Below are 17,988 nucleotides of genomic sequence, written 5' to 3'. Positions count from 1 at the left end.
AGAAGATAGGTTAAAGGACCCCCAGGGCAACATTAAGTACACCAACATCTGCATTACAGGAGGCTAGAAGGAGAACAGATTGAGAAAGGGGCAGAAAATATACTTAAAGAAATAACTGTTGAAAACTCCCCTAAACTTTGGAGAAGCGAAAAGATATCCAAGTTCAGGAAGCACAGAAAGCCCTCAATACCAAGACACATAATAATTTTTTTTATTAACTTTTTTTTTTTAATCTACATCCAAATTAGTTAGCATATAGTGCAACAATGATTTCAGGAGTAGAGTCCTTAGTGCCCTTTACCCATTTAGCCCATCCCCCCCTCCCACAACCCCTCCAGTAACCCTCTGTTTGTTCTCCATATTTATGAGTCTCTTCTGTTTTGTCCCCCTCCCTGTTTTTGTATTATTTTTGTTTCCCTTCCCTTATGTTCATCTATTTTGTCTCTTAAAGTCCTCATATGAGTGAAGTCATATGATTTTTGTCTTTCTCTGACTGACTTATTTCACTTAGCATAATACCCTCCAGTTCCATCCACATAGTTGCAAATGGCAAGATTTCACTCTTTTTGATTGCCAAGTAATACTTCATTGTGTATATATACCACCTCTTCTTTATCCATTCATCCATCAATGGGCATTTGGGCTCTTTTCATACTTTGGCTATTGTTGATAGTGCTGCTATAAACATGGGGGTGCATGTGTCCCTTTGAAACAGCACACCTGTATCCCGTGGATAAATGCCTAGTAGTGCAATTGCTGGGTTGTAGGGTGGTTCTATTTTCAATTTTTTGAGGAACCTCCACACTGTTTTCCAGAGTGGCTGCACCAGTTTGCATTCCCACCAGCAGTGCAAAAGAGATCCTCTTTCTCCACATCCTCACCGACATCTGTTGTTCCCTGAGTTGTTAATGTGAGCCATTTTGACAGGTATGAGGTGGTATCTCATTGTGGTTTGGATTTGTATTTCCCTGATGATGAGTGATGTTGAGCATTTTTTCATGTGTTGGTTGGCCATCTGGATGTCTTCTTTGGAGAAGCCAAGACACATAATTATTAAAATGTCAAAAATTAAAGAGAGAATCTTCAAAGAAGAGAAAAGGCAAATGGTTAAGAACAAGGGAAACTCCATAAGGCTATCAGCTGGTTTTTTAGCAGAAACTTCACAGGCCAGAAGACAGTGGCATGATATATTCAAAGTACTGAAAGAGGGGAAAAAACAAACAAAAAAACCAAAAACCTTTCAACCAAGGACACTGCACCTGCCAAGATTATTCAGAATTGAAGGAGAGATAAAGAGTTTCTCAGACAAATAAAAGTTAAAGGAGTTTATCATCACTAAACTAGACTTCCAAGAAATGTTTAAGGGACTTCTCAAAGGCAGGGAAAAAAAGAACATAACTAGAGGTAAGAAAATTACAAAAGGAAAAAAATTCACTGGTCACAGCAAACATATAGCAAAGGTAGTAGATCAATCACTTATAAAGCTAGTATAAAAGTTAAGACAAAAGTAGTAAAATTAGAGTTCTGGTTCCAGGTGACAACGTAGGAAGACTCTGAACTCACCTCCTCCAGGGAACACACCAAATTACACCTATTAATAGAACAATTCTTCCTGAAGAAGAACTGAGGGCTGACTGAACAGCTACTGAACAAAGATAGAGAGAATGGCAAGAGAACAGGAAGAGAGAGACACAGTAACAAAGAGAACCCCCACCCCAACACCGTGAACAGAAGTGGGGAGAGAGACAGCACTGAGGAACTCAGAACAGACCCCTCTGTCCCTGGGGACACAGAGAAGCCACAGTTTAAAAGAGGAACCAGCATATAGGAGAGACCGCTCTAGAAATCTGCCAGGAGGCGGAGGAGCTCTGGAACACTCTCCAGGTCAGAGAGACTGAAGGACACAGTTGTGTTCCCCCCTTAACAGCTTAGACTGGAGCAGGATCTGGATACCATAATGGGTGAGCTTACCCATTATCTGAGTGAAATTACAACTTGAGCGAGCCCAGAGTCCACAAGCCCACACCAGCCCTAATCGCACTGGGGCACAGAGAAAGAAGCCAGGTTTAAAAGGAGCTGTGGGAATACTCTCTCCCCCCTCCACCTTAAAAGCCAAAACCGGAGCAGGGTCTGGACATCATAACAGGTGGGTTCATATGCCATAATTAGCAGGTCGTGATGCCATAACTGGTGGGTCAGATCATCACGGAAAGCTTGCGACCTCAGGAAGCCCAGATCCACAAGCCCACACCAGCCCGCTGGTGCTGGGACACAGAAAAAAAGCCACGGTTTAAAAGGGCAGAAGAACTATGGGAACATTTTCTCCTCTCCACCCTAAAAGCGCAGACCAGGGCAGGTTCTGGACGCCAAAAGGGGCAGGTCCAGATGCCACAACTGGTGGATCCAGTCATCACAGGGAGCTTGTGACCTCAGGCAAGCCCAGGGTCCTCAAGCACACACCAGCACCAGTCACACTGCGGCACAAGAAAAAAAAAAAGCGACAGTTTAAAGGTGCGAAGGGACCGCGGCACTCTCCACCTTAAAAGCACACACTGAGCAGTGTCTAGCTCAGGGAGCTTGAAACATCAGGAAGCCCAGGATCCGCAAGCCCACATCAGCTGCCCTGTGCTGTTGGGACACCAAAAACAGGCCATGGTTTTGTGTTTCTCTGGTTTGTTTTTATTTTGTATTCTTGAATTTTTATTTTATTATGTTTTTTTCTTTTTAAAATTTCTCTTGTTTTACTTTTGGTCAGTTTTGTTTTTCTTGTTTTTTTCCCTTTCTTCCTCTTTTCTTTTCTTTTTTTTTTTAATGTTTTCTTTATTTTTGAGAGAGAGAGAGAGAGAGAAAGAGCGAGCGAGCAAGCAGGCGAGGGGCAGAGAGAGAGGGAGACACAGAATCCGAAGCAGGCTCCAGGCTCTGAGCTGTCAGCACAGAGCCTGACGCGGGGCTCAAACTCCCATACTGGGAGATCATGACCTGAGCCGAAGTTGGACACTCAACCGACTGAGCCAGGCACCCCTCTTCTCCTCTTTTATTTTCTTTCACTTTTTCTTTTTTCTCTCTTGTTTCATTTTTTGTTTTATATTTCTCTTTTACTATTAATCTTTCTTTATTCTTTCTGTAAAAAGTGATAAAAGTTTAAGAGATTAAGTAGCTCCAGACTTCAGGTTATACTGTAAAGCTGTAGTAATCAAAACTGTATGGTGCTGGCACAAAAATAGACACATAGATCAGCAGAACAGAACAGAGACCCAGAAATAAACCCATGATTATATGGTCTGTTAATCTTTCACAAAGGAGGAAAGAATATGCACGGGGAAAAAGTCTCTTCAACAAATGGTGTTGGGAAAGCTGGACAGCTATCTGCAAAAGAATGAAACAAGAGACAAGAAAAACCTCAGTCTAACCTTACACCTAAGGGGACTAGAAAAGAAGAACAAATAAAGCTCAAGGTGAGTAAAAGAAAGGAAATAAAAATCAGAGCAGAAATAAATTAGGTAGAGACAGGCAGACAGACAGAAAGAAATCACTGAAACCAAGATCTGGTTCTTTGAAAAGAGAAAAGAGAAAAAAACCTTAGCTGGACTCATGAAGAAAAAAAGGGAAAGGACTCAAATAAATAAAATCAGAAATAAGAGAGAAGAAGTAACAATTGACACCATAGAAATAAAACGATTATAAGAGAAGAAAATGTAAAAAATATATGTCAATGAACTGGACAATCTATAAGAAATCAATTCCTAGAAACATAAATCTTCCAAAACTGAACCAGGAAGAAATAGATAACTTAAACATACCTATTACAAGAATTAAATTGAATTTAATAAAAGTGCAAAAAATAAAAGTGCAGGACCAGAGGACTTCACAGGTCAATTTTACCAAATATTTAAAGAATAGTTAACACCTATTCTCCTTAAGCCATTCCAAAAAATAGAAGAAGGAAAGCTTCCAAATACATTTTACAAGGCCAGCATTACCCTGATACCAAAATCAAAGTCATCACAAAAAACAAAACTACAGGCCAATATCTGTTAAGCATACATGCAAAAATTCTCTACAAAATATTAGCAAATTGCATTCAACAATACATAAAAAAAAATCATTTACCATGATCAGGTAGGATTTATTCTCAGGATGCAAGAATGGTTTAATATTCACAAATCAATCAACATCATACACCACATCAACAAAACAAAGGATAAAAATCATATTGTCATCTAAATAGATGCAGAAAAAGTATTTGACGATATTCAATGCCGCTTCATGATAAAAACTCTCAACAAAATGGGTTTAGAGGGAACACACCTGAACATAAAAAAGGTCATATTTGGAAGACCCTCAGCTAAGATCATACTCAACAGTGAAACACTGAGAGATTTTCCTCTAAGATCAGGAACAAGACAAGGATGTCCACTCTCACCATTTTTATTCAACATAGTACTGAAGGTCCTAGACACAGCAATCAGACAAGAAAAAGAAATAAGAGGCATCTATACTGGCAAGGAAGAAGGCAAACTGTCACTATTTGCAGATGACATGATACTATACATAGAAAATCCTAAAGACTCCCCTAAAAAACTATAGGGAGTAATCAACAAGTTCAGTAAGGTTGCAAGATACAAAATACCCAGAGATTGGTAGCATTTCTATACAATAACAACAATTGTAGAAAGAGAAACTTAAAAAACAACACCATTTACAATTGCACCAAAAAAGAATAAAATACATAGGAATTAACTTGACCAAAGAGGTGAAAGACCTGTACTCTGAAAACTATAAAATACTGATGAAAGAAACTGAAAATGACACAAACAAATGGAAAGATAGTTCATGCTTATGGATTGGAAGAATTAATACTGTCAAAATGTTCACATTACTCAAAGAAATCTATAGATTCAATAAATCTCAAAATACCAACAGCATTTTCCACAAAACTAGAACAAATAAAACTAAAATGTATATGGAACCACAGGAGACCTGAAATAGCCAAAGCAATTTTGATCAAAAATAATGAAGCTAGAGGTATCACAATTTCAAGATACACTACAAAACTGTAGTAATCAAAACAGTATGGTATTGGCACAAAAACAGATACATAGATCAATAGAACAGAACAGAAACCACAGAAATAAGCAGACATTTATCTGGTCAATTAATCTATTAAAAAGGAGGCAAGAATACACAATGGGGAAAAAGAGAATCTTTTCAATAAATGGTGCCAGGAAAACTAGACAGCTACATGTAAAAGAATGAAAGTGGTCCACTTACTAACACTATACACAAAAATAAACTCAAAATGGATTAAAGGCCTAAATATAAGACCTGAAAGCATAAAAATCCTAGAAGAGAACATAGGCAGTAATTTCTCTGACATTAGCCATAGCAATATTTTTCTACACATGTCTCATAAGGCAAAGGAAACAAGCAAAAATAAGCTATTGGGAGTACATCAAAATAAGAAGCTTTTGCATAGAAAAGAAAACAACAAAACTAAAAGAAAATCTACTGAATGGGAGATCTTTGCAAATGATATATCCAATGATGAGTTAATATCTAAAATATATAAGGAAATTATATAACTGAACACCAAAAAAAAAAAAAAAATAATAATAATCCAATTTAAAAATGGGCAAAGGACCTGAATAGACATTTTTCTAAAGAAGACATATGAATGGTCAACAGACATATGACAAGATGCTCAACATCACTAATTAACAAGGGAATGCAAGTCAAAACCACAAAGAGATATCACCTCATACCTGTCAGAATGGCTAAAATCAAAAACACAAGAAATAACAAGTGCTGGCCAGGAGGTGGACAGAAAAGAGCCCTCATGCACTGTTAGTGGGAAAGCAAACTGGTATAGCCATTGTGGAAAAAAGTATAGAGGTTTCTCCAAAAATTAAAAATAGAAATACCATATCATCCAATAATTCCAGTACTGGGTATTTATCCAGGGAAAGGAAAACACTAACTCAAAAAGATATAGGCACCTCTATGTTTATTGCAGCATTATTTACAATAGCCAAGGCATGCAAGCAACCTAAGTGTGCATCAAAAGCCAAATGGATAAGGAAAATGTGGTATATATTACAATGGGATACTACACCTCCATAAACAAGGATGAGATCTGGGCACCTGGGTAACTCAGTTGGTTAAGCATCCATCTTCGTCTCAGGTCATGATCTCAGTTCCTGTGAGTTCGAGCCCTGCGTTGGGCTCTGTGCTGACAGCTCAGAGCCTGGAGCCTGCTTTGGATTCTGTGTCTCCCTCTCTCTCTTCCCCTCACCTGCGTACACATGCTCACTCTCTCTCTCAAAAATAAACATTAAAAAAAATTAAAAAATAAAAAACAAGGATGAGATCATGCCATTGGAGACAACATGGATGGCTTAGAGCATATAATGCTAAGTGAAATAAGTCATACTGAAAAAGACAAATACCATATGATTCCACTCATAAATAAAATCTAATAAAAAATGAATAAACAAACAAAAGTCAGAATATGAACTATAAATACAGAGAACATGGTTGCCAGAGGGAAGTGGGGGTTTGGGCAAAATGGGTGAAGGAGAGAGGAAGATACAGGCTTCCAGATATGGAATGAGTAAGTCACAGGAATAAAGCAGAGCATAAGTCAGTGATTTTGTAACAGCAATGTAATGGGATGGATGGTAACTATACTTATAGTAAATACAAGATAATGTATAAACTTGTCAAATCACTAATTGTACGTCTGACACTAATATAACATTGCATGTCAACTATACTCAAATTTTTTTAAAAGTAGTAAAATTACTCATATCTATGAAAATTAGGGGGTAAACAAAATAAGAAGATGTAAAATATGACATCATATATATAGGACATGGAGATGGGGTTAAAATTCAATGTTTTGGAGTGCCTGGCTTGCTCAGTCAGGAGAGCATGCAATTCCTGATCTTGGGGTCATGAGTTCAAGCCCCACATGTGGTGTAGAGTTTACATTAAAAAAAAAAATTAAATAGGGGCTCCTGGGTGGATCAGTTGGTTAAGTATCTGACTTCAGCTCAGGTCATGGTCTCACGGTTCATGAGTTCAAACCTGCATCAGGCTCTCTGCTGACAGCACAGAACCCACTTTGGATCCTCCCTTCTCCTCCCCTGCTCACACTCACTCTCTGTGTTTCAAAAATAAACAAACATTAAACAGTTTTTTTTAATTAAAAAAATGTAGTGTTTTTAGAATGTGTTCAAACATAAGTGACCAATTTATTATAGACTGCTATATACACAGGATGTCACATAGAAACCTCATAGTAACCACAAACCATAATCCTATAACAAGCACACAAAAAATTAATGGAATAAAACCTCAAGCATAAACTGAAGTCATCAAATCACAAGTGAAGAAAACAAGAAAAGAAGACAGGAATAGAGAAGAACCACAAAAACAACCAGGAAACAATTAAACAAGTACAAACCTATCAATAATTACTTTACTGTAAATGGAATAAATGCTCCAATCAAAAGACACATCGTGAATAGCAAAAAAAAAAAAAAAAAAAAAAGACTCATCTGTATGCTGCCTGTAAGCCTTCAGATTTAACTTCAGATTTAAGTTACATAAAAACTGAAAATGAAGTGTAATGACAAAGGAATCAATCCAACAAGAGGATAGAACAATTGTAAATATCTATGTACCTAGCATAGGAGCACTTAAATATATAAAGCAAATATTAACAGACATAAAAGGAAAAGCTGACAATAATACACAATAGGGGACATTACAAGTCCACTTACATCAATGGATAAATCATCCAGATAGAAAATCAATAAGGAAATAGTGGCTTGGAACAGCACATTAGATCAGATGGCCTTAACATATATATACAGAGCATCCTATTCAAAAACAGCAGAATATACTTTTTTTTCCCCCCAAGTGCACAAGGAATATTCTCCAGGACAGATCACATGTTAGACCACAAAACAGATCTCAACAAATTAAAGAAAACTGAAATCATATCAGGCACCTTTTCTGACTACAATGGTATGAAACTAGAAATCAATTTCAAGAAAAAAAAACTATAAAAAATGCAAACATGTGGGCTACACATGTTACTGAACCACCAATGGGTCAATGAAGAAATTAAAGAGGAAATAAAAAAAATACATGGAGACAAATGAAAATGGAAACATAAAGATTCAAACTCTCTGGGACACAGCAAAAGCAGATCTAAGAGGGGAGTTCAGAGCAATACAGGCCCAACTCAAGAAACAAAAAACATCAAACAATCTAACCTTACACTTAAAGGAACTAGAAAAAAGAACAAAGCCCAAAGTAGTAGAAGGAAGGAAACAATAAAGAGCAGAGCAGAAAATATGAAATAGGGACTAAAAACAAAACAAAACAATAAAAATGATCAATGAAACCAAGAGCTAGTTCTTTGAAAATTGATAACCCTTTAGCCAGACTCATCAAGGAAAAAAAAAAAAAAAAGAGGACTCAAATAAATAAAAATCAGAAAAGAAAAAGGAGAGTTAATGGAAATCACAGAAATACAAAGGATTATAAGACTACTATCAAAAATTATATGCCAACAAATTGGACAACCTAAAAGAAATGAATAAATTCCTGTAAACATACAATCCTGTAAAACTGAATCAGGAAGAAAGAGAAAATCTGAACAGATCAATTACTAGTAATGAAATGGAATCAGTAGTCAAAAACAAACAAACAAACAAAAACAAAACAAAAAACAAAATACAGAGAACCCCAAGAAACAAAAATCCAGTACACAACTGCTTCACAGATGAATTCTACCAAACATTTAAAAAACAGTTAATATCTATCTGTCTCAACCTATTGTATAAAATTAAAGAGGAAAAAATGCTTCTAAATTTATTCTATAAGGCCAGCAGTACTGTGATACCAAAACTAGAAAAAAACACTAGAAAAAAAAAAGAAATTGCAGACCAATATCTCTAATGAACATAGATGTAAAAATTCTCAACAAAATACTAGCAAACCAAGTTTAAGTATACGTTAAAAAGATCATTCTCAAAAAAAAAAAAAAAAAAGATCATTCTCCACTATCAAGTGGGATTTATTCCAGGGATGCAAGGATGGTTCAATGTCTATAAACCAAACAATGTGAAACACCACAATAACAAAATTAAGAACAAAAACCATATGATCATCTCAATACATGCCGAAAAAAACAATTAACAAAATCCATCATAATTCATGAGAAAATACTCTCAAAAAAGTGGTTAAACGGCTCAGTTGGTTACATGTCCAATTCTTGATTTCAGTTCAGGTCATGGTGTCGAGGTTCATGAGATCAGACTCATGTCCAGCTCTGTGCTGACAGTGCAGAGTCTGCTTGGGCTTCTCTCTCTCCCTCTCTCTGCCCCTCCCCTACAGCTCTCTAGCTCACTCGCTCTCTCTCTCTCTCAAAATAAACATTTTTTTTTTTAAAAAAAGGGATGATGGAGGGAACACACCTCAACATAATAAAGGCCTCATATGGCAAGCCCACAGTTAACATCATTGTCAATGGTGGAAAACTAAAAGCTTTCCCTCTAAGATCAGGAACAACACAAGGCCATCCATTCTCATCATTTTTTTTCTATACAGCATTGGAAGTCCTAGCCACAGCAATCAAAGGAAAGGAATAAAAAGCATCTAAATTGGTAAGGAAGAAATAAACTATCATTATTTGCAGATGACATAATTCTACATATAGAAAACCCTAAAAACCAAAAACTTACTAGAATAAATTTCAGGATACAAAACTAATACACAGAAATCCGGTGCATTTTTATACACTAATAACAAACTGGCAGAAAGAGAAATTAGGAAAATAATCACATTTATCATTGCATCAAAAAGAATAAAATACCTAGAAATAAATTTAACCAAGGATGTGTAAGACCTATACTTTGAAAACTTATAAGACATTCATGAAAGAAACTAAAGATGACACAAATAAATGGAAAGCTATACCATGCTCACGGACTGGATGAATCAAGGTTGTTAAAATGTTTATACGACCCAAGGCAATCTACAGATTCAATGCAATCACTATCAAAACATCAACAGCATTTTTCATAGAACTAGTTACTGATGACTTTTGCATATCTCCTATTCTCTGTCCTGAAAGACCCTCTTCTTGGCTACCTCCCCAAGAATTATCTACCCACTGATACTAAAGTTAGCACCTTCTCTTATAGTCTGTGAGTCCCTCCCCACTGAACTAGATGTGATTTCTCCTTTGGGTAGCGAGGCTCACTCTCAGCAGTTAAACTAGAGATTTTACTAGGTTCTATCTTGTTACATATACCTTGACTGCTTTTTACCTATTTATAAGCTCTTGAATCATTTTTCTTTCTTTAACCATTTCTTCATCTCTGTGTGCTTAGTACAGTAGTTTGTATTTAATGGATAGTTTATGAATGGACCAGCACTGTCCACACATTAGACCAATCGTTATTTATTTAAAATCAACAAACCTTTATTAGGCATTTAACAGGTACAAGGAGTTGGAGATTTTAAAGATGAGTAAGAATCAACCCTGTTCTCCTAGGAATGGGCAACCAGGGCTGGAGCTAAGAAACCTACCTAAATAACTTGGGGCAAGCAGGCCCAAATGTTACAACAGACCCACAAAAAGACTACAGTGGGAAAATAGAAGAGGAGAAGCATTTCCATAACGGGGAGAGGAGAGGCTCTGGGAATCATCTCATTTAATTCCCACATAAGCTTCCAAGTTAAGCATTTTTACCCCCCATTTTACAGACAAGGAAATTGGGGCTCAGAGCAGTTTAATAATTTGGCCAAGGTCACATAGCTAGTAAATAATGAAACTGGTGATCACATTCCCAATGGCCTGGTTCCCAAGCTCATGTTCATTTCCCTATATACCAGCTGTCCTCCACAGGCAAGTAAAAACACAGTGACACCTGAGTTCAGCCTTCAAGACAAGGTAAGACTTCCATATGCCCATCTGGAGGGCAGGAGCATTCCAGTAGCAGACAACAGCCTGAGCAACACCTGCAGGGAGCAAAGTTTAAAACATATGGGGAAAGGCAGACGCCCTCATATAACAGACTACAGGACATAATAGGGAGACAAAATGGAGATATTTTGGAAGAAAAAGCCAGTGGATGACTCTCCACTTTGCCTGCAACATGTTTGGAATATATGGTAAAGTGTATTTCTTATCTACTTAAAAAAATACATAAAATATTAGAACTAAAACATTTTGAATATATTGGCAATTAGTGTTTTCCGGCAATAATCTTCACCTTCAATAATAAATATCCTGTAATGCAAACCATGTTGAGTGAAAAAATGATTCTCTCCATGTTTCCTTTTCCTCCAGCTTCTGTTTTCATCTCTCTGTAAAGATATTATTTAGAGATTTAAATGGTAAGATTAAAGACTAGGGAAATGAGATACCAATAACTTATTTGGATAAATGACAAATTTCCTATCGTACCAAACAATATTTAAGTATTTTCAAATGAGAATTTTAATATTATATAACTGGACTGATTTAAAATATTTTAAGAAATTTTAAAATATTTTAAGTTTAAAAATTGGAGGGGCGCCTCGGTGGCTCAGTGGGTTAAGCAACTGACTTCGGCTCAAGTCATGATTTCATGGTTTGTGCGTTCGAGCCCCGTGTCGGTCTCAATGCTGACAGCTCAGAGCCTGAAGCTTGCTTTGGATTCTGTGTCTCCCTCTCTCTCTGCCCCTCCCCCTCTCACATTCTGTCTCTCTCTCAAAAATAGACATTGAAATTTTTTTTTTAATTGGGAGGTGAGATATTATAGCCTAAGGTGATATAATTTAAAGGGTATTTGTGAAGTACTGCTAAATGTGACTTCACACAAGAGAAGAAAATGGGGGCATAAGAAGAAATGGGCATAAGCACAGCTAAGCGCTTCATAAACGATCAGTAAATATCCAGAAATACTACAAGCAGCTGCAGAGAAGATCTTCCAGCTGTAGTCACAGCTCCAATAAGAGTTTAAATTGTAGGTTCTTTTAAGTTTTCACAGCTCCTGCCAGGAAGGAGGGAGGCACTGGGTGAGGCAGGGGGAGGGTACAGACAGGCTGGGATTTGGTGGGGGGAACAGACTGCAGGGAGCAGGCCTGCAGAAACCAGGAGAGGAAAGATGAGCAGGCAGATGTCTCAGGTACACTCGTCTCTTGCAGGGCACCTGCTCACAGAGTCCCTGATACTGCTGATGACCGTACTGATGCTGACTCGTGACCCAGACCCCAGGCAGCTGTGTAACTCAGCTGTCACAGTGGAAAGCTGGAGGTCTTCAACTAAATGGGACAACTCAAGTCAGGGCTACTAGAATGAGATGTTATTACCCAATTTATGATTTCCTGAACTTTATGTAAAGGGAGAGATTTCGAAAGGTTGCTGTAATCAATGTTTACAGCACAGAAAGAGACCATGCTTTTTAGAACCAAGGGTCTTGCCACAAGGAAAAAAGTAAAGTGAAATTTCTGTTTACTAATATTTTGGATTTCCCTACATATTTTAAACATTAAATGTCTTTTTATTTTTTCCTGGAGTCAAACTTTGATGAGCTGGCAGTCCCTACCCCCCTCCATGCTCTCAGCTCTACCCTGCCTCATTCCCCTCTTCTCCCCTCTCCCAGCTCCTTGCCTTGCCCCTTCTCATTTTCCTTCCCCTCCCCTCCACCCTCTCCTCTCCTCTCCCCATCTCTTTCCCTCACTTTCCGCCTTCCTTCCCTCTTGCGCCTTTACTCTCTCCCCTCTTCTCTCTTTATTCCACCCCTACCTCCCCCCATTCTCTCTTTTCCTCTCACTTCCCACCTGCTCCACAACCTTGCCCCAAACATGTGAAAAGCAGTTTTAGTCCATCCTGGTTTATCTTGAGTAAAGCATCTCAGGCTCAAGCTTTGCCTAAGGGTCCAGGCCAGGAGTGGCAGCTTATGCAAAGTTGATTGGGACATGTTTTTTTTTTAATTTCTGAGTCACAAAAATGAATTTAAGCCACTATAATTGCAAAACTATGCCTTAGAAAGAGTTGTCTGATAACATCACAGGTGAAAACATGCCCTAGTAAGAAAGGGAAGGCGAGAGAGCTGTCCCACAGACAAGATCCCAAACCATCTCAGGTGGTCAATCTTGAAAATGTGCCTCTCCTGCATGATTGCCTTGGCCCTGACTCCAAGAATTCTGGAATCATTGGCCAGGAGGACACCCAGTCACTTGGCAGCTTGCTTAACCTTGGTGTTTACCATAAGCCTGTCAAAAAATTGAGCAGGCAATTATGTTAGGCACCAGCTGATTTTTGGCAGCCATCTGCAAAAGCAGCCCTGCAGTTATTCTCAGCAGGGTAACCACCATGGAGGGTTTTTTCCCCACTACTTTTAGGTTGGTATTTTACTACCAGGACCTTAACGTCAAACTGCCTAGGGAAAAGAAATCTTTAGGGATTTTGTGTAAGGAAAACATGGTCCTGGATTCTGATACAGAGACCTGTTTTGTTTTCCCACCAGGGATAGGGGAATGTGTAACAACATGTGTTTCACCCTTTTTATCTAAAGGTGGTGGTGGGCCGTGGGGGGTGGGGGGTGGGGTCTGAAAGGGCGCACATCGCTCATTAGCGCCACCCAGTGAGACAGGAAAGAAAGGAAAGCAGCATGGCCAGTAGCCACAGATCTTGAGTCCAGTTTTGTCATTTCTCTGGCTGTGCAACTGTGGGCCAGCCTGTTTTCTCATGTCATCTGCAAAATGGAGATAATGCCACCTTCGTCACAGGGCTGCTATGAACTAAGGAAGGCATCTCTTACGCAATGCTTGGTATGTAACAGGCCCTCAATAAATGCTGGCCCTCCCAGCCCCCAGTGAAACTTTGCTACTCTTACCTAAGAAGGATTAATTTTAATCATTCCCAGCTGCATGTTTGGTGTTCAGCTAAGGAGCAATAAGCTATTTGCCTGAAATCTTGTAAGTCCAGAAGGCTTTTGCCACGAAGGCCACTCTTTGAATGGGTGGGTGCATTTTTAGGTTTCTCTTTTTTCAGTAAAGTCCAAATATTCTTCAATTTGGCCAATTTTCACTTGGTGGGATAACATTTTAATTAACCAGACAAGATTCGTCAATTTCACAAAGCAAATGGGAGCTGTAAATTAATAATTGTATTAAGCTAAGGTTTGTGGAGCACTTATTATTTCTCAAGTACTGGGTTAAGCACTTTATATGTACTTAAATGCATTTATATCTCATTTAATCCTAACAACCCTATAAAACAGATACTATAATTACCCCCATTTTACAGATGAAGAAACTAAAGCTAAGGATAAATAACCCCAGTGACATGTCTGAACTTAACACCATATATACTGTCTTCTCTTTGCAAAACAGCGCTTACCCACATCTTTATGTCATCCAGAAAGACTTCACATATTCACATGACAGAATGTTGGAAGTCTCCCCATGATCCAAATCCCCATTAGCTGTATAAAGTTTTCAAGAGCACCTCTTCTCATTGCTGTATCTCAGAGAAAAATCACAACTCATCACCATATTCCAAAAGGACAGTGCGGATTAAATCAATGGCGTCCCTGAAATTCTCTCTGCCACTCAGTTTTCCTTTAGTTATTTCTGTGTTTTTCCCTGCCTCCCTTTTGACCAAACAGATACTCTATAACCATCCCAGAATTGCGAGTGGTCTCGCAATGGACAAGACCACACAATGTTGCCAGTGTATGCATACTGGAGGGAGGAAAAAGAAACAGCAACGCTTCCAACTCAATTCACGAAAACTCCACTTAGATATGAAACAAAACAAACGAATTCAAACGTTGGCTTTCCTAAAGCAGCAACGGTAAAAGGGCCACCTCTCGTTGACTGAGGGTTATTGCGGGGCAATCTGTCATTTTCGAGTGAGAGGTGCGGTGGACCCGCCTCCACGCGCTCCCCTGCCCCCCCTGCCCGCCCCACCGCGGGGCAGTTTTTGAAACGGGTTCCGGGAGATTGAGTGTTTCCAGCACAGAGGATACAGGCTCGCAGGACCCGAGTTCCTTCAATGGCTTATGACAACTGCTTCCTACAAAAAACGAAATCTAAGAAGTCCCCGCAGCAGTCCCTGCAGACGACGAAGTGGGATCCCGGTGGTCGGCAGAGGGTCCCTCTCCAGGTCACCTTCGCCAAAAGGTCCAGCCGGGGCCAAGATGGGAGGCTGCGGGTAACCCCAAGGCCGGCGGCGACCTCGGGCACTCCCCACCTCCCTCTCCCCGGGAGAACGCGCGGGACGCCGCGCAGCACCTGTGTCCCCAAGGGACGACCTTGGTCCTGGGGCCAATCGGAGGTGATGCCGGGGCGAGAAGAGCCCTCCGCAAACTGTGCCCAGCACCTGGCGTCGCGGCGCCCACCGCTCGCCCCCAGCGCGGCGAGGGATGCTCCCGCGCGTCCGGCGCCGTTCACCCACCTGGGGCCGCCCGCCCGAAGCCTCACCTCTCGCCGCAGCCTCCCCTTCCGCCGCCATCGCAGGAGCCACCCGGCCGGCTCCGCAGCCCCGGGGCTGGCGGCATAGAGAGCTCGGGGCCCGCCCTGCGCCGGCCCCGGAACGGGGACGAGGGCCCTGGGGGAGCTCTGCAGCCTGGGCGCGCAGCAGCGCGGGCTCGGAGCGCGGCGGCCGCGGACTGCAGAGCACGCGGCCTGGGACTGGGCTGCGCGGGGCTCCAAAGCCGGAGAACCGGGCCGGGCGCGGGGCGGAGTCACGGCGGCACCGCCCCCGACCCCTGCGGCGGCAGGCCAGGCGCACAAAGGCCGGCGAGGCTGCACCTGGAGCCTTTCTGGAAACTGGCTTTTAAAAACAGGTTAAAACAGTCTGAGTGTTGGGAGGGTCGGAGTTGTTTCCCTTGGGGGCAAAGATAAAGGATAAACGGAGATCGCTGCAAGGTGGGGGTCCTGGGGGCCCGTGGGGGAGCTGGAAGAGAAACTTCCCTTGTACACAGTAGGGCTAGGCAAGGGCTTCCAGAGACAAGGGTGCGAGGACAGAGAGGGGTCGCCGAGGAAGCTGTTTTGGCTCCTGCAACGGTTGGGTAACTCCAGAAGCAGGATCCTCTGGGGATCATTTGACAACCTTCCATCCTGTGCGGACGACGCTGCTTCTCTCCGCGCCCGCTGATTCCTAGACCCGTGCCTGGGTTACAGTTTGGCTAGTAGAGGTGGGGGGGTGGAGGAAAGGAACAGCAGAGAAAACACAAACGCTTTGTGTCAACCAGCCTAAATCTACTACTTTTCCCACCAGCAGTCTTCATTATAGCGTCTTAACTAGCTGCATATGCGTCCTGAGGGCTACTTGGTACCAAACCAGGGCAAGGTTGTTGGAACAGCGATCCCGGACAGTAGGCAGGACCAGAGGAAACTGCTGCCCTCTTAAGGGCGGACTGGGATTTTACGCTGCTGGAGGTGCAAGTTGATGCTGGGAAGTCCGCTGCCCTCGGTAACACACTCCAAGGCACTTCCCTAATCAAAACCACTCTTGAAACATCTCAGTCCCAGCTTTGACTTGGAACTCTACCTGAATCCACCAGCTTCCGCTGGCCGCTCAAAAAGAAAAATTCCACAGAGGAGCCTGGCAGATAGTCTTAAATCTGGCCCACGTGTCCGTGAATATGTTCAAACCCTGGCTTTCCAGATACATATACAGTCTGGAGATGGTCTACCAAGTGGGGAGGCATTCTAACACCCAGGCATGGGTTAAATGTCACCTTAAAGGTGAAGCAGAATTTTAGGGCCCTGGTGAAAATGTACAGTACAGACTATATATTGTCTTGAGGACAAAGTGTTTTTCCCTTTGTCATCTCATGTGAGCCTCACAACAACCTTTGTGAGGTGGCTGGACAGCTGTCAATGTTGCCTTATCAGTAGGCAAGCACAGGCTCACAGATGAGCATTTGGGCCAGGATCACTCAGTAGATGGGAGAAGCCAGACTGTAAAAGTCAGATCTTCCTAGGAGTTCATACTATGGTACCCAATACACTTGCTGGTGAATTACTGCAGTCCTCATTTCTTAGAAATGATGATTCACTTCCACCCAAAGCCTGAAAGCCAAAGAAAAGGAAGCCAGAACCTAAATATGATAGCAGGAAGTAATGCTCAAGGAGAACCACAGGATTCTGTGGCAGCAAATCACTCTTCAAGCTTAACGTGCATTCCCCTTAATGTTCAAGTTTAAGTCCTACTGGCTACTTTTTCTTTATGCTCCAGAGCTTTCCGTTCTAGGACTTTTTTTTAAAGAGTAGTTATATTAGTTATATTACACCTCATAGGATAAGACAGAGGTAGAAAACCTGTATCTTGAGAAATGAATGGGAAGGTAATCTCTGATTTCCAAACAGTGGTTTTCTAATCCTTGGGCAAAATGTAGGAAAAATGATTTGAAACATAACTTGCAGAACACGTGATTGATATATATATATATATATATATATATATATATATATATATATATATATATATATAAATATATAGTTCCTTATGGTCAATGACATTTTCTCACCCAAACCCAAGGGACAGCATTGCTCTTCAGGAATCATTGCTAATCCTATGGTGACCTTAGTTGGCTGGTTAATTTTGCTTCACTGCCAAGTACTCAGGCAAGAACTATACTGGGATTTGTAACCACTGCCTCTATAAATTCCTATACTTGGCAACCTCCTGATGGGATTGTAACAATGTAATTTATATTTTTTGTAACGATGTGATTTAGTTTGAGGGTTCCTTTAGACCATGTAGATATTTTAGTTGGTTCAGGAAGCAGAAAGAAGGAAAAAGGAAGAAAGAAAAAAAAGAAAGAAAAATCCACCTGCTTGAGTGTAGTTACACTAAAGCTACTATTTCCAATGATGCATAAATATTAAAGTAACTACCCATTAATGAGCTCCTAAGTGACTGGAGAAAATAATTACATTATTATCATTTGATACTACTCTTGGAGGGTG

At 40.6% G+C, this 17,988-nt stretch overlaps 1 protein-coding gene across 12 annotated transcripts in view; it reads right to left on the bottom strand.

The window, feature by feature from the left end:
- BMAL2 (basic helix-loop-helix ARNT like 2) overlaps positions 1 to 15,714 on the bottom strand; it is a 120,324-nt gene extending 104,610 nt beyond the window's left edge. For 9 of the 12 annotated variants that reach the window (XM_027035796.2, XM_053226062.1, XM_027035794.2 and 6 more), the window contains exon 1: positions 15,493 to 15,714. In XM_027035796.2, the coding sequence (XP_026891597.1) occupies positions 15,493 to 15,523 (31 nt within the window). In that variant the 5' untranslated portion in view covers positions 15,524 to 15,714. Of the gene's footprint in view, positions 1 to 9,488; positions 9,924 to 15,466 lie in introns of those variants that run through there. The other 3 variants (XM_027035799.2, XM_027035800.2, XM_053226061.1) reach the window with 2 other exon arrangements.
- Between the last annotated feature and the right edge of the window lie 2,274 nt (positions 15,715 to 17,988).

Source organism: Acinonyx jubatus, chromosome B4 (assembly GCF_027475565.1).
Source record: "Acinonyx jubatus isolate Ajub_Pintada_27869175 chromosome B4, VMU_Ajub_asm_v1.0, whole genome shotgun sequence".
Taxonomy (NCBI): Eukaryota; Metazoa; Chordata; class Mammalia; order Carnivora; family Felidae; genus Acinonyx; species Acinonyx jubatus.
The sequence above is the reverse complement of the archived record's forward strand: the minus strand, read 5'-3'. Positions and strand labels throughout refer to the sequence as shown.